Consider the following 18,782-nt stretch of genomic DNA (forward strand, 5'->3'; position numbering starts at 1 on the left):
ATTTTACATCCAACATACTTGGACATGAACCTTGGCCTACAGTTTTGAGGAGAAAAAGGTTAAATGTAGCACCCTGAAAACTTGTTTGTTCCTCAGAGAGAACCCTTAAAGGTTCAACTAGAACACCTGTTTCAAAACCCCCTTTTCCCCCCTAAGAGTGAATACATATATAACATTGTTTCTTTAGTATTACTTTCTCCCAAATAGCAAAATAACAAAAGGAAATTAATAATGCACTTTTGTCCAATCCCTTAGCTGAACGTGGGGAATTGTGGGTATATGGCTACAGGGATTTTGATGTTTCTACCATTGTTCTATTTGGCAACAGAAATGTTCACAGCAGACAATCTGTGGCTATAATGTCAATGCCTTAGGGAGGTACAGAGAGAAAGAAAGCCACCAGACTGAATTTCTTCATTCTCACAGCTGTAGTTTCAGCATCAATTCACTGTAGTTCTTCCCTCTGCCAGCTGGACAAAGCAAGACATCACATTCCTGCGCTTGCTTCATCAGCACAAAAGCATTTATTAGCGGTTTTAGAAATGCAGTTTATTGAGCCTATAACGTATGATCATAGAAAATATGACATGGATTAGAATTGAGGTGTACAAACAGCCCATACTTGTATTTCATAAGGCAAGCATTGGTGGTTTCCGAGCCTATCCCAGGAACACTGGTCGTGAGGCAGGAGTACACCCTGGATGGGACACCGGTCCATCACAGGGCAGCTTTCACGGACACAGTCCCATCTACTAGCAATTTAGAGTAGCCAATCCACCTACCGGCCAATGTTTGGGAGGTGGAAAGAAACCAGAGAACCCAGAGGACATCCATGCTAACACAGGTGAACAAGAAAAACCCATATAAAGTAAACCGAGCTCAGGATCGAACCGGGGACCCTGGAGCAATGAGGCACCAATACCTGCTTCATGCCTGTGCCACCCAGCAATATATTATCGACAAGTTCACTTGAGAGTCAGCTCCACTGTTACTTTGTACCTTTTCGGCAAAAAAGCCAAAAATGACAATTTTTTCACTAATGTACTAAGGTTGATGCGCAAATATTTACAAATATATAAAAAAGCCAACATTTCTGCAAGCAGGCTATGCTGTTTTTTGCTATAAGTCTCTGTGAAATAAAATAAAGCATGTAGGGATGGGGTTCATAATTGAAAATATTGTGTACAGTCCACAGCTGAATTTTTGAGCTATGGTTTAGCATCTTGGCCAAGACTCTCCAATCCCACTGGAGTCACATAATAGTCACTACGGGGTTAGATAGAGGAAGATGGGATGCATTTTTTTTACGATTTTTCTTTCTGGCTCACTGCTTGTCTCTCTCTCTTTCCATTTCACCGTTTCTTCCATTGGCTGCCTCTCATCCTCTCCAACATAGAATTTTCAGTTTTAAGGATTCACAAAAACTCCCAAGATCTCATGTGTTTGTCTTGTTGTTGGGAAATTGCAAGTTTTGCCCAATGTGGCAAGCCATCTGTCAATTGGCCTTGCTCTCTGGGTGGGAAGGATGGCTTTACTCTTTTCCTTGTTGATCGAGAAACACTAGCCAATAGCGGGAGTATGTGACTAAAAAATTGGAAGGAAATTTTTGGAATGCTCTTTCTCTGATCTCTTCTCTCAGATCTGTTCACCAAAGCTGGCCTGAATGGGAGCATTAAGCTCCTGGTGGCATAGCCCTTAGGCCCACTGAAGTACACATGGTCTCAATGTAACAAAATTGCACCTGCTATTTACAAATCTTACACATTTTCATGATATTCAGCAAACCTCTTCCCTCATCTTTCCTTTTCTCTCCCAGCTCAATCTCTTCCTCTCCTTCTCTGGGGTAAATCAGGCTACCATGTCTTGGGTCAGCCTCTCTGACAGCCACAGAATAGGATTCATGAGCCAGAAGACTGAACTTGTGGTTGGAACTTCAGCAGCAGCTGGAACAGGGCAGAAATTACCATCATGTCATTTGCCAGTTGGATGAGGTCTGCACCACTGGTACTGTTTAAACTGTCTTGCATCATGTGCACCGCAGAAGAGATGCATCTCAGGACATCACTACAGCCTAGAAAAAAAGCTTCCTGAAGATCTGCAAGACTGCCAAGGATAACAGAAGGATTAGTCTGTGGGGAACATAAGAAAACAAAAAAGAATCTTCTACTGCAGTGCTTATGCATTACAAAGAATCTCTCTGTGCGTAATAATATAAAAAGAAGTTGTATATCTGTCATATCCCAGGCGCTCCCTAAGAAGGGTCTCTAATGATCGTACTAAAGTGAAGTTATTAGGTGTCATGATAAGGGTTTGGGAGAAGGTGTTGTTGGACAGAACTGACCTTTCCTCTACATGTCTGCTGCATAAAACCACAATGCCCATTTGTGATTCATTGGTTGTCTTGTGATTCAACTTCTCTGACTAGTCTCTATCTATCCATCTATCACAGTTTCATCCTAATCAGAGATGTCTCTGCTCATTAAGGTCCCTAAGTATATCACTCACGCCCCCAAACCTATTCCCCCAACCAGTCTCTTTTATTTTAAACACATAACCTCTAGAACCTGGCTAAGTGTGGCTGAGTGATTAGCTCTACTCAGCCCTAGCCTGAACTATACATAAATATTTTTGTGGGATTCGTAGAAGGACCGACAGCTTCCATGAAGGCAGATGTGCAATAAGAAACATCCTGTGAGGAGGCAGTGCATGGCTTGAGAAGGGAAGAATTTGAAGGTTATCATTTGGAACCTCGCACTCATTTGAGTTAGGCTGTCCTCACTCTAATCTTTGTGTATAAATCTTGACGGATCCCTGTTCGACTAACTTTGCCATTCCAGAGAGTGGGGGGAAGATTTGAGATGTGTCTGGCTTTGGAAAAGACCCCAGACAGCTGTGTTGTGTAGTGTTTGGAGGCCAGACTCGTGACCCAGAATCCAAGATCAGTGGTTGAGTATAGAAGAAACATTGTGCTTCTAAACCACTGAAATTTAAGATGCTATAATCTAGATGTTTCCTAAAAATATCCCAGCACAAACATGGTAGAGAAAGTATAACTTTGGACCCAGAAGAAGCAGTCACAAGAAGCAAGTCAGTGATTTTCAGTCTCTATTCATTAATAAGATTTGGGGAGTTTTCAGTTTTAACCGAACTCAAGACTTGAATCGCAGACCCTGGAGCTGACAAGACTGATGCACTACCATGCCACCCGTCATGCCTACTATGATTTATGCTGATGCAGGCCTCATAATGCTTACCTTCTTTTCTTGCCTGATGTTTTTACTGAATGGTGAAATCTTTGCTCAGACCTATTGGCTAATGCTCCAAATATTGCTAACTTTGTGTCAGCCTGATTGCTATAAAATGGGTCAGAGATCATTCTCAGGCTCAATTATCAAACCAACAGGAACAGAATTAGCCTCTATCATGCCAATCGCACACACACTGCTTCCCAAACCCACACACACCCATTCACTCTTTACCCTTAGGCAAAGGCAATAGTGTCTTCCAAGAACAAGTGCTTACTTTGCAATGTCTTAAGACAAACTTTACATCCTAGTCATCTGTTTTTAGGATTTGATCCTGGAAAAAAATGGACCTTTTAATTATTCTTGTGCGAGTTTGTCCTATTGGACTGACCACACAAGACATAGCGGCCAAGATCTGGAGTTTTGGGATGCACAACTCTTGACCACTGTAGGAGGAAGTGTAGCCCCATAACTTGGCCATCAAATATCTATTGAAAAGATTCTGGGGTTCAAGTGTGTTTAAATGAAGTTATACTGCGACTCCATTGAGCATTAAATCAAGTAAAGCCATCAACATAAACACAATTATCCCCTTTCCTCAGTGATAACTACAACCAGCCCTTCTCTGACGCACAGTACCCCCGTTTCAAAAATCGCGATTACGTGACGAGGGCTTAGTCTTTACGAGTGTTCTCAGGGTGACTCCGAGGAAAACTTCAGGGCATCGGCGATTTAAAAGCCTGGCAAATTGTCCCTCTGTGCTTTGAAAATATGGGCCAACTTGCAGAGTCCCGTTCAAGCTTTCTGCTCCTTATCTGCTGTCATCAGACTTGAGGGGAAGTGAAGTTTACACAGACGTGAGGTCACTCGGGATACATGATCAGAACCAGAGTCAAGCCTTTAAGAGTCAACAACCACCCCGTCATACAACACCCCCCTCGCTTTGGGATTGCTCATTCAGCAAACTGCAGATGCAAAGGCATTCACATTCAGGAGGTACACCATGGTGTATTCATGTTATAGTGATCAATATAAATGTGACTTGTGGCACAGAAAGTACCATATAAGTTCCATATTTTACAAAGAGCTGACACTGAAGACTCCTTCCATAAATGCTAAATAAATGCCTCCTTAACCTCCAGAAACCTTCCTATCATAACTGCACATTTTTCATTGTGTTTTATTCCTTTTATACCACAGTACAATAATAGTAAAATAGATTATTTATTTACTTATTTAAAAAAAAGAACATGTCCATTTTTACACATTTATAGTTACATTCAGTGTTGTGGAATGTCTGGGAAAAAACACAAGTTAACTCCTGTTATTAATTCCGTTATAACAGAACCAGCCTCTCTCTTTTCACTCTTGAAGTTAAAATAAAACAAAAATACAGCTCATCATGTTGCAGAGCAACTGTAATGTGCAAGTTCTCTGTCCTGAAGGCTTTGACAGCAAAGTGCTGACACTTCAATAAATGTTTCTACAGAGAAAACATCATTTATAATTACACATTTTTCTTTGTTAAAGTATTTTTAGAATCCAATTATTATTAGTCTTAGACTGAGTAAGTTGTCACTATAGAAATGATAACATTAGAATGAGTGTGTTAACATAAAACCTGTGATTTGCAGCCAGAACTCCTGTAGCAGCTGCTGTTAGAAATTTAATCCAATTTAATCCAATCGGAATGGAGAACAGGCCTGCGGTATAAAGAAATGTCATGGACCTCCTCAGGTGGAAATATTTCTTCTAGAAAAGAACAAAACTGGTGTTTACAAAGCTCTAGAAAAGGAGATCATAGCCAAGAGGTTGGATGTTACCTAAATGAGTTCACACATGTGCTGGGCCATGTTTGCCAACTCATGTCGCTTGCTCTAAGCTTTTTTTTTTTTTTTTAAAGTGCCAAAGCCTTCCAAAGCTTCCTAATTGAACACATCCAACACAAATATTTCGGGAGAACCAGAACCCATTAAACAAACGAAGGGAATGCAGTGAAACGTTGCCTGTGTGCACAAAGTCAATACATGAATTTAATACACTCGGATGTATTTAGAGTGCATCTTTTCCAGGAATTCTTAATTTTTCAAAAGGAAAAGTCATTAAATAGTCTTGATCACAAACTCAATTCGTATTGCATGAAGACTTGTCTTTTCTCCTTTATCTTGCTGCGTTTCTCATTTTTCCAACTACAGCTGTTACAGTAAACGTCTTTGATGTAAGCCTATGGTTTGAGTGCATCATACATTACCCAGCAGATAATGAGGTTAAAGAGGCAACTGTGGGAACTTTTATGGCTGTGTGTGCAGCGTGTGTAGTGTGTGCAGTGTCCTCATATGCCAGAGGTACTGCCGATATCAAAGTGTGTTCTCGGGGCAAAATTACGTCCCATGATGCGATTGTTCTTGGTTGCACACCTGCACAAAACCACACTTGGGTTCTCTAAATGAGTGTGTGTTTCTATGGAAGACAATTAACAACGGCCTTCACATGTGAAAACGTTTTGCTGCTTTATGTGGCCGAGGGACAAATTACATAAATCACACGTGTGTTTTTAGTACATGTGCTTTCTCAGCTAGTTTTGTGTAGTGTATCCACTCCTTCCCCCATAATTACCTATACACCAGGCATGCCTTTTTCAAGTCATTCTGTACTTTTCGTCCATTTTGCAAACTTAAATGTGTTTTTACATATTTCACTAGCTAAAATAATCACCTTAATTGTAGGTTATTGGCTGATCTGTCAATTAGGCCTACACAATGAATTTTTCAGGTTGCTATGTAAGGAACAAAACAAGTGCTTAAAGGAAAATAATCAAAATGAGCGCTTAAAGGAAAATAATCAGCAGTGAGGTGGTGTGATACAGCCCAAAGTCGATTCCTTTCCAATAACAGCACATCCCAAAGTGTTTTATTCCCTTTACACCACAGCAACTTGCCAACGTTGACTTTTATGCATTAAAATGCATGATGTACTGTTTATCCTTTTATGGTTACATTTGTGTAACCATAATGTAACCATAAATGTTTTTTTTAATTTATGTCTATGTGGCACTTCTATCGTACAAGTCCCTGAGTAAGTCATTACTATAGAAGCAATAACATTAGAATGAGTGCATTAATATAAACCAATACTTGAAACTACTGTCAAAGCTGCAGTTATCGAAAATGAATCAACACCTTTCTGATGAACCAGAATTGAGAATCTAACAGCAATGTGGTATTTAAAAAATGTTACCTTTGTACACATGATTATTTTTTTTGTAAGCATAAGTGGTTTTATTGTTCTTAGTTCCATGAAAGTTAAAGATTCTATACTTTCAGCTGTTTGTTAAGAGCAAATTTAGACCAGCCTGCACTAACATAGTGAAGCAGAAAAACAAGCATGGCTGTTAAACAAGTCATTCACAACTACTGCACTATTTTGGTTCAAAACTGTAAAAGTCAGAGCACAAGCACTGATATGAGCAAAAAACAGCAATGCCAGTGGGGTTACCTACTTACTTTGATGGTGTTTTAATGCTCTTTCCATTCAGAAAATGGTGGCATTTAAATCAACAAGACAGAACAATACATCATAAACACAGCTGTTCTCTAACTATCAGGTTCATTAGCTGCCTTAGCTAACACATTAAATTTTACTAAACTAGTTAGGAGTTTACCACTTACCAGAGTTCATTTGGAGCTTTTACTTGTCAAGTTCATCTCTTTCTCCTTCTTTTTCCTCTCTCATCCCTCTCTTCTGACCTCCATTTCTAATTTTTCATTCGAAAGCCATTCCGTTAGACGCTACGCCATTAAAAACAAACAACTTCAATTAAGCACAGCGGTGTAATTGGACCCAATTAGCGACTTCTCAATCACGTGGTCAAATTAGACGCATCCTATTGGCTGTTATGTGCGTTTCCTAGACTTGCCATCTGGAAAACCATGCATTTACCTTAACATTAAAAAGCAAAAGTCTTAGCGCTTTATAAAGCTGTAATACGTTAGGTGTAACACACATCCTATGATCGAACAACTCGTTATAACGCTTATGAACAACTAGACCAGCTATTTTCCTAAATATGGGCTCTTTAATTTGTGTGCACCCTTCTAGCTCCCCCTATTCCACCTACCAGTGGTATCATCCGTAGTCATGGATACGTGAAACCGCTTTTCAGTACAAAAAATGTCGATTATGACAAAACTATTTGGAGTTTTGATGTAGTTTGAGCGTATATACAGAGTTTTACGGTAAACAGTAGGCGCTTAGAGTAAAAGTTGCCTCTCATTTGTTTTTACTTAAAATGTCTAGACACTAGAAAAGTTTGATGCACATAGTTAGTGTACTTATGATCTTTTTCTATAACAGAATGTTGGTTTTGCATAAGTTTGTTCAATGAGAACAATAATTTTTTATGTAAATATAAGCTATTAAAGCCTACAAAACGATGGACATCTCAGTTCTAGCATTTCCAAGTGCAAGATAAAACAGATGATGTAGCTAATATTGGTGTGTTCTTTAATAGCATGTGAATTCACTGTGGGGGGAAAAAATGCAAGAAAAAGTAAAGAAAATACTCTGTAAGAAATAGTCTTCAGTGTTGATTAAAAAAAACAGCTAAATTTCAATCCAAATAAACCTTATGTTATTGCAAAGACCATTTATACTAGATCTGTTTGCTCATTTAATAGCAGGTGAAGTCAATTTAGTGTCATTTTGTAAAGAAATATGAAGGTAAAGCTCAGAAATAAAGCTCTGCTGGAATCAACAAGTATCTTGGGCTGTCTTGTAAACCAAAGTGGTTTAATTTAACTCAGGAAAATTCTGCTGTCTGACTGGATTCTGAGCAGCTTGTGGATAGAAGAATGGAAGGAAAATGTGTGTGTGTGTATGCATTGACGTAGTGCACATTTTTCTGTCATAGCAATGTGTACATTTGCTAACATTTTAATCCTGATATAAATTGACGTGTGGTGCTGTTACGATCTAGTAATGCTCGAAGTCAGTGAGTTGTACCTATGATGTGCTGGAAAAGCCCAAAGCTCCGCCTGTGCACGAGAGTCTTCCTCCTTACACACCTTCGTGTCGCCTTTGCCTCGACCCCGCCCTCTGATCTCTCACTCCTCTGTGATAGTGAACCGGGGCACCGGAGCCCACCGCGGCCACCGTGACTCGACTCCCATCCACACCCTCCTCCTCCCTCCTCTCCCCCACCCCTCCTTCCTCTCCCACCCTTTAATAGGCTACGTTATTCAAGTTCGCCAAGAAGTCGGACAGAGCTCGCGGACCCCGGCGCACGCTCGCGACCATGTAATCCGCCCCTGCGCGCAACAGCAGCACCACCAGCAGCAGCAGCACACGCGAGGAGAGCCGCGCGCGCGCCGGAAAAGAAAACCCCTGGAATATTAGTGGATTTGCGCGCGCTGTTTGCTAACTTAATTTTGCAGATTAATCATGCACGCTTTTCTCTGGGGTCTGGGCTTGTTCATCCTACTCCCCGACTGTGTGAATGTAGCAGCTTGGACCCGGAGAGCACCGGCACGCTCGAGAAAAGGTAAGGAAAACTTTTTTTTCCCTCCACAAGTTGTCATGTCATTCATTTTGGGCTTCCCGTTCTATCGCGCGCTCCATCTAGTAGATAGAGAATGAATGAATTTCCACTCGTGCACATGAGAAGTCAGGACTGATTCCACTGGCTTGGCAGTGGCGTACTGATTCCTCGCTCTGTCTCAAACTCCAATTTTGTGAAACTATTTGAAACTATTTGAACTATTAGAATGATTATGATCACGGTATTCACGGTATCATCGACTCAGTCGACTCATATGCAACATCAGGATGCACGACATGAAACATTTAATGATTTATCACTGCGCTCTCGTGCACAGGTTATATCAGCATCGCAATGACAAATATCGCGATATCGATTATCAGCGCGCTAAATGACCATTCTACTGCACTACATGTTATAAATTATTCTTTAATTATAAGCTTTAAAGTTACACTGCATGCACCTTTCTAGGTAAAAGGTACCTACTCAGTGAACCAAGGAAAGGTACAATTTATTTCCCTTTTTCTGAGTGTAGGGGTGTGAATAGTTTCAGTCAGACCCCGGTCATGGGAAAGTTATTGTGCTGTACATTATGGTACTAGGCTTTTGGATTTAATGATTGGTGTTAGATATGAAGTTGCCTGAAAGCGACCTGAAAGAGATCACGCGTTCTATATTGCAAAGTGGAAGTCAGTACGGTTGTGAAAAGCATAATCTCCACACTCATCCACAGCCAGATCACTGGAGCACACCGGAGCGCACGAGATCGTGACGCCCGTCAGAGTGACCGAGGCCGGGGACGCGTTGCCCCAGAGCGCGCACTTCAAACGCAGGAAGCGGAGCGCCGATAACTACACGGCACCGGAACACTGGGAATCCGAGCACGTGCATTACAGACTCTCCGCCTTCGGTCGGGACTATCACCTGAACCTGACGCTCGAGGCGGGATTTATTGCGCCGCTTTATACCGTAACCGTCCTTGGCACGAGGAACCGAACGCACGAGGAGGAAGAGGAGGAGGAGGAGGAAACGGTGTACAGGCACTGTTTTTATAAAGGACACGTGAACGGAGAAACGCAGCACGCAGCCGTCATCAGCCTCTGTTCCGGCCTGGTGAGTGGCAAAAAAAAACCTTTTTCTCTTTGAAAGAAGGTAATGCGCGTGCGCAAAAAATGTGCTAAAAGCCACTGAAGGCTGCAGTGTGACCATTTGCATAAGAAAGAGCGTTTCATTCATTCATTCATTCATTCATTCATCTTCAGTAAGTGCTTTATCCTGGTCAGGGTCGCGTTGGATCCAGAGCCTATCCCGGGAGCACTGGGCGTAAGGTGGGAACACACCTTGGATGGGACACCAGTCCATCGAGGCCACCACGCACACACACACATTCACACTTAGGGACTATTTAGAGTCAGAAATCCACATACTTGCATGATTTTGGGAGGTGGGAAGAAACCGGAGAACCCAGAGGAAGCCCAGACGGACATAGGGAGAACATGGGAATCTCACAGAGAGACACCTGAGCTCAGGTTCAAACCGGAAACATGGAGCTGTGAGGCGGCAACGCTGCCTACCTGCCTTCAGGAGCAGCTGTACAAGTAGCCTCAGCCAGGGGTGCTGTAATGGGTGGGAAGATGGGTACACAGGGGCCCAAGGGGATCCATTAACCTGTCAGGGGACCGGTTAACAGCCCTAGTCACATCATCTTATGCAGCCTGCCTGTCCTTGTAATCTAAACTTTAGCTTGGGACATTCTTCAGTATCATCAGACATCGTCACTTACGGATTATAACGGATTATAATGTATTCATAAGGGATTATACACATTTTCCAATTATTCATGAACATGCACAACACTTTGTAGCAAACTTTGCATATCCATTATGAATTTTTAATCAGTGGTGTTGGTAACACAATATATTACCAATAGTAAACAAATGAAACCCTACTTCATAAAAGTGCATTATATCTCACTTTGGTTGCAATTTATAAGGTGTTATAAGTAGATTATGATGTGACGTGGCTGACTGTTATGTACACTAATAAATGAAATGTGTATGCATTGATTTACTTGTTTAAAATATCATGGTACTTCTTGGTGGGTGTGCAACATAATGCCCTATACATATGGCCTTCCTAGAAAGTGTTAACCATGTTCTTTTCAGTGAGACCCACCAAGGAGAGTTTTCCAAAGAACATAAAAATCCATTATAATGTATTTCAAGTGTGTCTAATTGTAGTTCTCTAAGGTCAAATTAAGACCACCCCATTTATTTAACCAGTGATCATGCTGATTACTTAAAAACCAGGTTTAATAGGTTTATTAGAGCTGGCAAATGGGAAAGTGGACTGGGATCATGGCCATATTTGCTGAGTAAGAAACACAGAAGTGTGTTTTGACGTGGGATTTAGCGATCTCCAGAGCGTTGTTATTGTTGGAACGTTCCTCACAGCTTCCTGTACTTTTGCTCAGGTTCTTAGAAAGACCAGTGCTGTTTGACGTTCTTTACACATGCACTTAGGGAAGCGAGAGCGATTAAATTGAAAGGACTTCAGTGGCAAACATGAGTATGCATTTCCAATGACAAGGAATTGCTTTTGCATAACACTGGCTTGTGATGCTATTGTTAGTGACGGCATGGGAGGATGTGGGGTCTTTTGTGGAAAGTTGAGATAATAGCCTTCAACTATTATATACCAAAGATAGTAATTAAGATCTTCCTCACAATATCTGTTGGCTGGTCCAAGGTCACCATTAAAGCTTAAGGGTGATGGCTCTTGAGTGGAGCAACAGAAAAGTGTTCATCTTATCGTTGGGGTATCGTGAGTTTGAGTCCTGACCATGCCACAAACATCCATGGCCGGGAGTCCAGGCTAACACTAGCCGTTTGAGGGCATCTGTGAGCTCAGGTATGCAGAAGAGGGCAGATAGCGCTTTCCACCGAGTGTTTAGCTGTGATGTAGCATGAGAGTGGAAAAGATGCGGTGGATTCACATGTTTTAGAGGAAGCACATCGGTTGGTAGCTATTGTGAGATAGGCAAGAGCTGGATGGTGGGAGGTAATTGGCAAATGACCGGATTGGGAGAAAATGGAGGAAAAGCCAAAAAGAGTGACTGGGCATTTGCCATCAACTCCAACTAGAAAAGTCACCTTCATTACAGATTTCAAATCCCATCTTAAAACCTACCTGTGTACTCTGCTGTTTTATCAGGGTTAAGAGGTGATAGTCTGACACATTTGTTCTCATTTTTTTGTTTTGTGTTATTTGTATGGTTGTTTTATGTGCTATCTTATTGGTTTTTTTTTTCTTATGCTATTTTATTTCTAGTACTACTTTATTTGATGTACTGCACTTTTGTCAACATTGTGTAAAATATGCTTTTTTAAATGAATCGTACTTAGTAGTCATCACCAAATTTTACAAGCCCAAGCACAGTCTGCCGAAACACTGATCTGAATTTACATTTACTCTGATATGCATTTGAGGTGAGGTATTATTATGCAAAACACTTTCATTTATTGTAGTCTTCTTACTTCCCTGATTGAGGATTTCAGCTTTCTTGGTCACTCTCTTGCTTTCTTCATGGTGCAAGAAACCACACTTCTTATAAAGGAATGCTGGCCTCACATCTCCTGCGTCAGCACTTTTCCCCCTCATCAGCTTTCACAACATAAAAATCACATTACACCATAATTTCCTGATAATCATCACTCACATTTGCTTTCCTCTGGAGGCCAGTTTGCCCATATGCATGCCCTATATGTTCTCCTTTTGTAATTGCTACATCATTTATGCAGGATGTAAAGATCGTTGGGGGGTGGAGTGGGGTGGGGGGGGGGGGTTGGGGTAAAAGGCAAGGGCAATTAACAGCAACCTGTGGAATGTTTGTACACACCTCTGTGGGCACGCTCCATTTGAAATGGTGCTGTTTTTCCCAGCTTGGCACTTTCAGGTCATCAGAAGGGGAATACTTTGTGGAGCCTCTTCACAGCTACAATGGTGAGCATTATGAAGAAGAACACATCAAACCTCATATCGTGTACAGAAAAGATGCACACGAGAGGGCCAAAGAAGATGCATCGTCATGTGATACTGCAGGTAAGAATGTTACATTTAAGTTCTTTCTCTCTCTTTTTTGAGATTGTATTATTGTATTGTGTGCTGCATTGATGTCACAGAGGTACATTGCTAGCACAATTACAATGCCATTTAATAGTCTTTATTAACCTAGCTTGCTAAGTTAGCACTTTCATTAGGTCTACTCACTCAGTTAGCGCCATCACCTTCACCACATCAGATCACTCAGTTAGTGTTAATCTATATTACAACAGATCATTCAGTTAGTGTTAATCTATATTACCACACCTCACTCAGTTAGCGTTAATCTATATTACCTCAGATCACTCGGTTAGCAGTAATCTATATTACCACACCTCAATCAGTTAGCTTCAATCTATATTACCTCAGATCACTCGGTTAGCAGTAATCTATATTACCACACCTCAATCAGTTAGCTTCAATCTATATTACCTCAGATCACTCGGTTAGCAGTAATCTATATTACCACACCTCAATCAGTTAGCTTCAATCTATATTACCTCAGATCACTCGGTTAGCAGTAATCTATATTACCACACCTCAATCAGTTAGCTTTAATCTTCATGACCTCAGATCATTCAGTTAGCTTTAATCTTCATGACCTCAGATCATTCAGTTAACATTACCTCAGATCACTCACTTATATTAGTCTTAATTTCCTCAGCTTGCCAATTTAGCACATTCATTAGTTTAGTTTGGCAGAAGTGTTTGTTAAATGAATGTGTTCTTACAGTAAAAATGGATCAAGTCCCAAAATCCTAAAATTCTAAGTTAGTGCCATAGCCTTCATTAGCTTTACCCACTCAGTCTTTGTTACCTCAGCTCACTCAATTAGCATTAATATTCATTAGCTTATTGTGCCAAGTTAGCACCTTCATTAGTTTTACTCCTTTAGTTAGCGCCACATTACGTCAGCACACTCGGCTAGCTTTAGTCTTCCTTACCTTAGTCTTCCATTATCTCAGCTTGCTAAGTTAGCATCTTAGAGCACAAATATTGTTACAGCTTTAGTTAGCTTAGTTCACTAAGCACCATGGCCTTCATTAGCTCTACTCACAGTTTAGCATTAATTTTCATTACCTCAGCTCACACAGTTTGTGCTGAAGTGTCATTTTTGTCACCTCAGCTTACCTAGCACCTTCATTAGCTTGGTTTTGATACAGCGTTTGTTAGATGAATGTTTTTTTTTTTTACAGTAAAAATGGGTAAATAAAAATCTCCAAATCCTGCAAAAAAAAAAAAAAAATGCAGAAAATCAAAAATGAAAACAAGGTGCTAATAATAGGTGCTAATGCTTGTAGAAGAATGTGGTGTGCGCTAATATCTGAGATCATGTAGCAGTTATTACTTCTTGGTAGCTAGTTTCTTTCTTCCTTACAGACCAGTAATGTTTAGAGAAACTAGCAATGATATAACTAGCAATATAACTAGCAATAAAAAGCTCTGATCCTATTTATGGCCTCTTTCATTTCTATTTTCAAAAGAAAGCCTCAGAATGTAGCTGGAAAAGTCCTTTTTTTTTGTTTAGTGCAGAAGGAAAGAATCATTCCAAATGTTTCTGGTATCGCCTTCCATCTCAGTTTATTGCCACAGAATCCTGTTGACTCTTGCACTTCCTGTGGCCTGCAGATAAGGGAACCTGATAGTAGCAATACCACCCTCTACCCCTGCAAGCGGCTCTGTGGCGAAGTGCTGAACAGTCCAAAGTGTTTGCAAATTTAGCACTATGAAAATAAATTTTAATTGTGTGTAATGTAGTATAGGAGGGCAACACACTGCTGTTTATTCATAAACCTGAACAGGGCCTTTTGGGTTGCCAGCTTTTTCCCTGCGATATTGTGATATGTAAAGGAAATCTATTTGCCCCAACTTCCCAAAATGCACTGGGGCACAAAGTGATAACTGGAAGGTTTATGAAAGGCCTATTGTGGCTTCCGTTTTTTTTTTAGCAGGAGGATACGTTTCATTGTCTCCAATCAAAGGCAGCAAAAAAAAAAAAAAGGTGACTTTTATGCTCGTCTTGTTTTGGGGCCATCGGTGTGATGTTACAAGAATTTGGTATTTGGTTCCCTTGTTTTTGCAAAAGGAAAAACTGCTTCTTCCCTACAGTCATTGTTAGGACATTTTTTTAGCAAAGTCTAAAACCGTTGTAGTGTCCCAGGGCTGCAGTGTTCTAAAGACGGCGAGATGCCAACTTCACCTCACTTCGTGAACCTTACTTCATACTTAGCCTCATAGCAGATGAAACCTCAAGCTTAGCCACCAAACATTTTTCTTCTCATTCCAATAACAATGATAAACACTTTACCAGAGAGTTGATGTCTGTTGTTTGTGTCTGCTGTCTTGCCAATGCCACACAGTTGAGGGTTAATCCAATGCAAGACTGTTTGGTTAAACAGCAGAGTTCACAACAATGTATAAATGTTAGTTTGGTGCAATGTGCATTCTTCAAGCCCACTGCTGATCTCTTAAAGAAATACTCCACCCTGAAACTCATTAAATATGTTTATACTGAAATATTTCTGATATGTTATTGACTCTGATGATGACTCTTGGTTGGTGCTGTATTTTTGTTATTCCAATGAGAATTTAGTGGTTGTGTCCTGCGCTGACGTTGCAGGGGGAAATTGTTATTGCAAGAACAGTTCCAACTGCATAACAGTCAGGTTTCACAGTTAGCTCCTAAAGACAAAAGAGCAAGAACTTCTTTTCACCCTCACCATTTTCCATTGACATTCAGTGCCATATTAATTAATGAGTAATCCAACTTGCAAACATTGGACTCAAAGTTCCAGAATGCAGTGCAGCTATATGTTGCAGGTTACGGCAGAGACTTCAGCTCGGCCAATTAGCAAGAAACGAGATGACGAGCACAATGACGTTGGCCGCATGAAAGTTAAAGCTTTGGAAGCTGATCTGTTTGAGCAGAGGACTAAAGCACCACTGCATTGCTCTTATTAGGTGGAGATGAAGCAAAGGCCAAGTCCCTCTGTACCACTATCAGCTGGTAGTCAAATGGCATTGTGGGTAATTAGGAAGCCATTAACGAAAGTTAAAATAGACTAAGTCAATAAAAGAAGTTTAAACCAAAAATGTCAACTTGGTTTAAATCATAAAATAAATCTTTTGCACAACAAACTTATAAATGTTGATATGCTTGTCTTTCAGGGTGGATTTTGCTCTAAGAGTCTAAGATTTTACAATCTTAGGAAAATGTTCCTCAAGGATTCTTTGGATGTTTAATGGTTCTAGCTTGGTGCCAATTCAGCTTTCTAAAAAAGTTCTACTCAGAGCATTTTCTGAAAGGCAAACCCTCTCTTGTAGATTTCTACATAGAACCTCAGGGGTTTTCCCAGAGAGACAAACTTAAGAACCCTTTAGGGTGCTAGATGGATCATTTTTCCTAGGAGTATATCGGATATTGTTTTACATTTTTGTCCAATCATGCACTTCTGCTCAATTCTTTTTGCACTAAAATTTGTTTTCTGTAATGAGTACAGAGTTGGTTTATAATGTGCTCATGTTTGCATTTACATGCCAGGTCATAAGGCGGCTGCTGAGAAAAACATGGTATCTGGAAGCATGTTTTCTGACCTGGAGAGTCTCAGCGCAGGGATTCTCTCGGGCTCTTTACCCTCGACAGAAGACAAGCAGCCATCAGCTAACGACAGCAGCAGTGACTCAGGACCTCACCGGAGAGCAAAGCGCTTCCTTTCCTACCCACGCTTCTTGGAAGTCATGGTCGTTGCTGACTACAAGATGGTGGAACAGCACAGGAGCAACCTCCAGCACTACGTTCTAACGCTAATGTCTATTGTAAGTTCTGTCTGATGGATGGCAACTAGCCTCGATTTTCCTTCATGCTGTTGATTTAAGAGTAGCTCAACAATTAGCCCAAGAAACTAACTCCAATCCTACAACACAAACTCTTCTGACAGGTATGATGAATGTGAAAAAAGGAGGAATAAAATCAGGAATGGTCACATAAAATGCATGCTTGAGATGCTTTTTGGCATGGCTGCCAGGGAGGTGAAGTTGACCTACTTCTGTCTTGGCACAGGCTGCATTCTCTGCAGGTTTCTGGGAGCGCAATCAACTTTCTCAACAGCCGAGAAATATTTCTGCAGCAGCTGACCAGCTGTATTATAAATAGAACTGCTGTGTGAGCCCTTCTTGAGAATCTTTGCTTCACACAGCTGCATTTATTAGAGTTATCCAAGGACAAAATGGCTTTCAGACATAGAATTATAAATCCCTGGTGAATTATAAATCCCTTTTTTTTATTTGCCAACACTGTAATACGGTGCAATGCTTAATGTTTGAAATGTGTGTACAGATCAGGAGGGCGTTCAGATTTTTTTGCTCACTGCAACACATAATCACTTAATAAAGCATTTCTTATGGGATAATTTTGAAAAAGGTAATGCAGCTGTTCTATTCATGTCCTTTTGCAAACATCAAGACCACATCCACCCACCCATCCTTCATTCCTAAGCAAAAGAACGCACACACCTGACCAAAATGGCATTTCCTCACCAACACAAGTTTTGCTTTGTCTTCGTCCAGGTTTCCTCAATCTATAAGGATCCCAGCATTGGCAATCTGATCAACATTGTCGTTGTGAAGCTAGTCATAATAAACAATGAGCTGGTAAGATAATGGTCTCTAACATTCTCATACATTGTTGCATAGTCTCAGCTGTCACAGATGGCCATTTGCAAGTTTTCACTGACCTGCATCTTCATCCAAGCCAAAGCTTGTCAGTGTTCTGCTAGTCCCATCATCCTGTGTTTTTATAATTAAAGTCTAGTTAAAGCTTCTTCTACCTTACTGATCACTAGCTTGCAGTCCGGATAGTGATTTATACATTTCTCTCTCTCTCTCTCTCTCTCTCTCTCTCTCTTTCTCTCTCTATACACAGAAGGGTCCAGTTATCTCTTTCAATGCACAAGCCACTTTAAAGAACTTCTGTGTCTGGCAGCTGGCTCAGAACAACCTCGACGACGAACACCATGACCACTATGACACGGCTATCCTCATCACCAGGTCCCGCAGCTTTTACTTCCTCTTAGCAGGAAAGGTTAGCCAAAATGCTAACATGGCTAACTAGAGCATACAAGTCAACAGTTAGCATAACTCTGCATAGCATGTACAGACTAAATTAAAGTTGAAATGGTGCCATGCTCAAGGGTACCACTGCAGGACTAGGGGGTTTAAATCTGCATCCCAGTGGCCAATTGTTTGTTATATAGAACTGTAGAATTGTATAAAATTGTTCAGGTGTGTGTATGCTATGTATAAGTGTAACCCATATATTTCTACAGGCAGGACATCTGTCGAGCAAAAGACAAGTGTGACACTTTAGGTAATTGTTTTTTAAATATCAGTAATATAATAAGCAAAATGGTGATTATTTTTAATAATTGTGCTATTCCTATAAATCGTGGTTACCACTCCACCAATGCCAGTTATTCTCTGCATTGCCAGGTCTTGCAGAGTTAGGCACAGTGTGTGATCCATACAGGAGCTGCAGCATCAGCGAAGATAGCGGCCTCAGTACTGCTTTCACTATCGCTCATGAACTCGGCCATGTGTAAGTGACCACTTTCACTACCGCAGATCATCAGTCTTACGCTCATAACAAATGGGTTTTATTGATGGACGTTTGAATAGTTACTGGGTTCTACTTACTCTGGGAGGGAAACACCATGTTGTAGGCTTTCCTCAGAGGGACAACCTGAAGGACTCTTAAGAGTTTTACCCTGAAGTGTTTACTTACTATTCTCCAGCCTTCTTCCTTGCCATCAAATCCTCTCCACTGGTCTACAGTCTTCCTAGTCTTCTTTACTGGTTCCTCCTTTTCTTCTCTGGTCCACATGTTTTCCATTGGTCCCACTGGT

At 40.8% G+C, this 18,782-nt stretch overlaps 2 protein-coding genes across 4 annotated transcripts in view; one reads left to right on the forward strand and one right to left on the reverse strand.

The window, feature by feature from the left end:
- Positions 1–7,234, reverse strand: part of rhol (rhodopsin, like) — a 61,274-nt gene extending 54,040 nt beyond the window's left edge. The window contains exon 1 of one of the 3 annotated variants that reach the window (XR_008300612.1): positions 6,914–7,231. The gene's annotated coding sequence lies outside the window, so the exon portion shown is untranslated. Of the gene's footprint in view, positions 1–6,913 lie in introns of all 3 variants that reach the window. The other 2 variants (XR_008300611.1, XM_053227181.1) reach the window with 2 other exon arrangements.
- Positions 7,235–8,395: 1,161 nt separating this feature from the next.
- LOC113539463 (ADAM metallopeptidase with thrombospondin type 1 motif, 9) overlaps positions 8,396–18,782 on the forward strand; it is a 63,182-nt gene continuing 52,795 nt past the window's right edge. The window contains exons 1-8 of the mRNA XM_034314103.2: positions 8,396–8,784; positions 9,515–9,894; positions 12,723–12,882; positions 16,424–16,698; positions 17,449–17,532; positions 17,804–17,928; positions 18,207–18,247; positions 18,370–18,475. Coding sequence (XP_034169994.2) covers positions 8,685–8,784; positions 9,515–9,894; positions 12,723–12,882; positions 16,424–16,698; positions 17,449–17,532; positions 17,804–17,928; positions 18,207–18,247; positions 18,370–18,475 — 1,271 coding nt within the window. The 5' untranslated portion in view covers positions 8,396–8,684. The remainder of the gene's footprint in view (positions 8,785–9,514; positions 9,895–12,722; positions 12,883–16,423; positions 16,699–17,448; positions 17,533–17,803; positions 17,929–18,206; positions 18,248–18,369; positions 18,476–18,782) is intronic.

This window comes from Pangasianodon hypophthalmus, chromosome 20, assembly GCF_027358585.1.
Source record: "Pangasianodon hypophthalmus isolate fPanHyp1 chromosome 20, fPanHyp1.pri, whole genome shotgun sequence".
In the NCBI taxonomy this organism is placed as follows: domain Eukaryota; kingdom Metazoa; phylum Chordata; class Actinopteri; order Siluriformes; family Pangasiidae; genus Pangasianodon; species Pangasianodon hypophthalmus.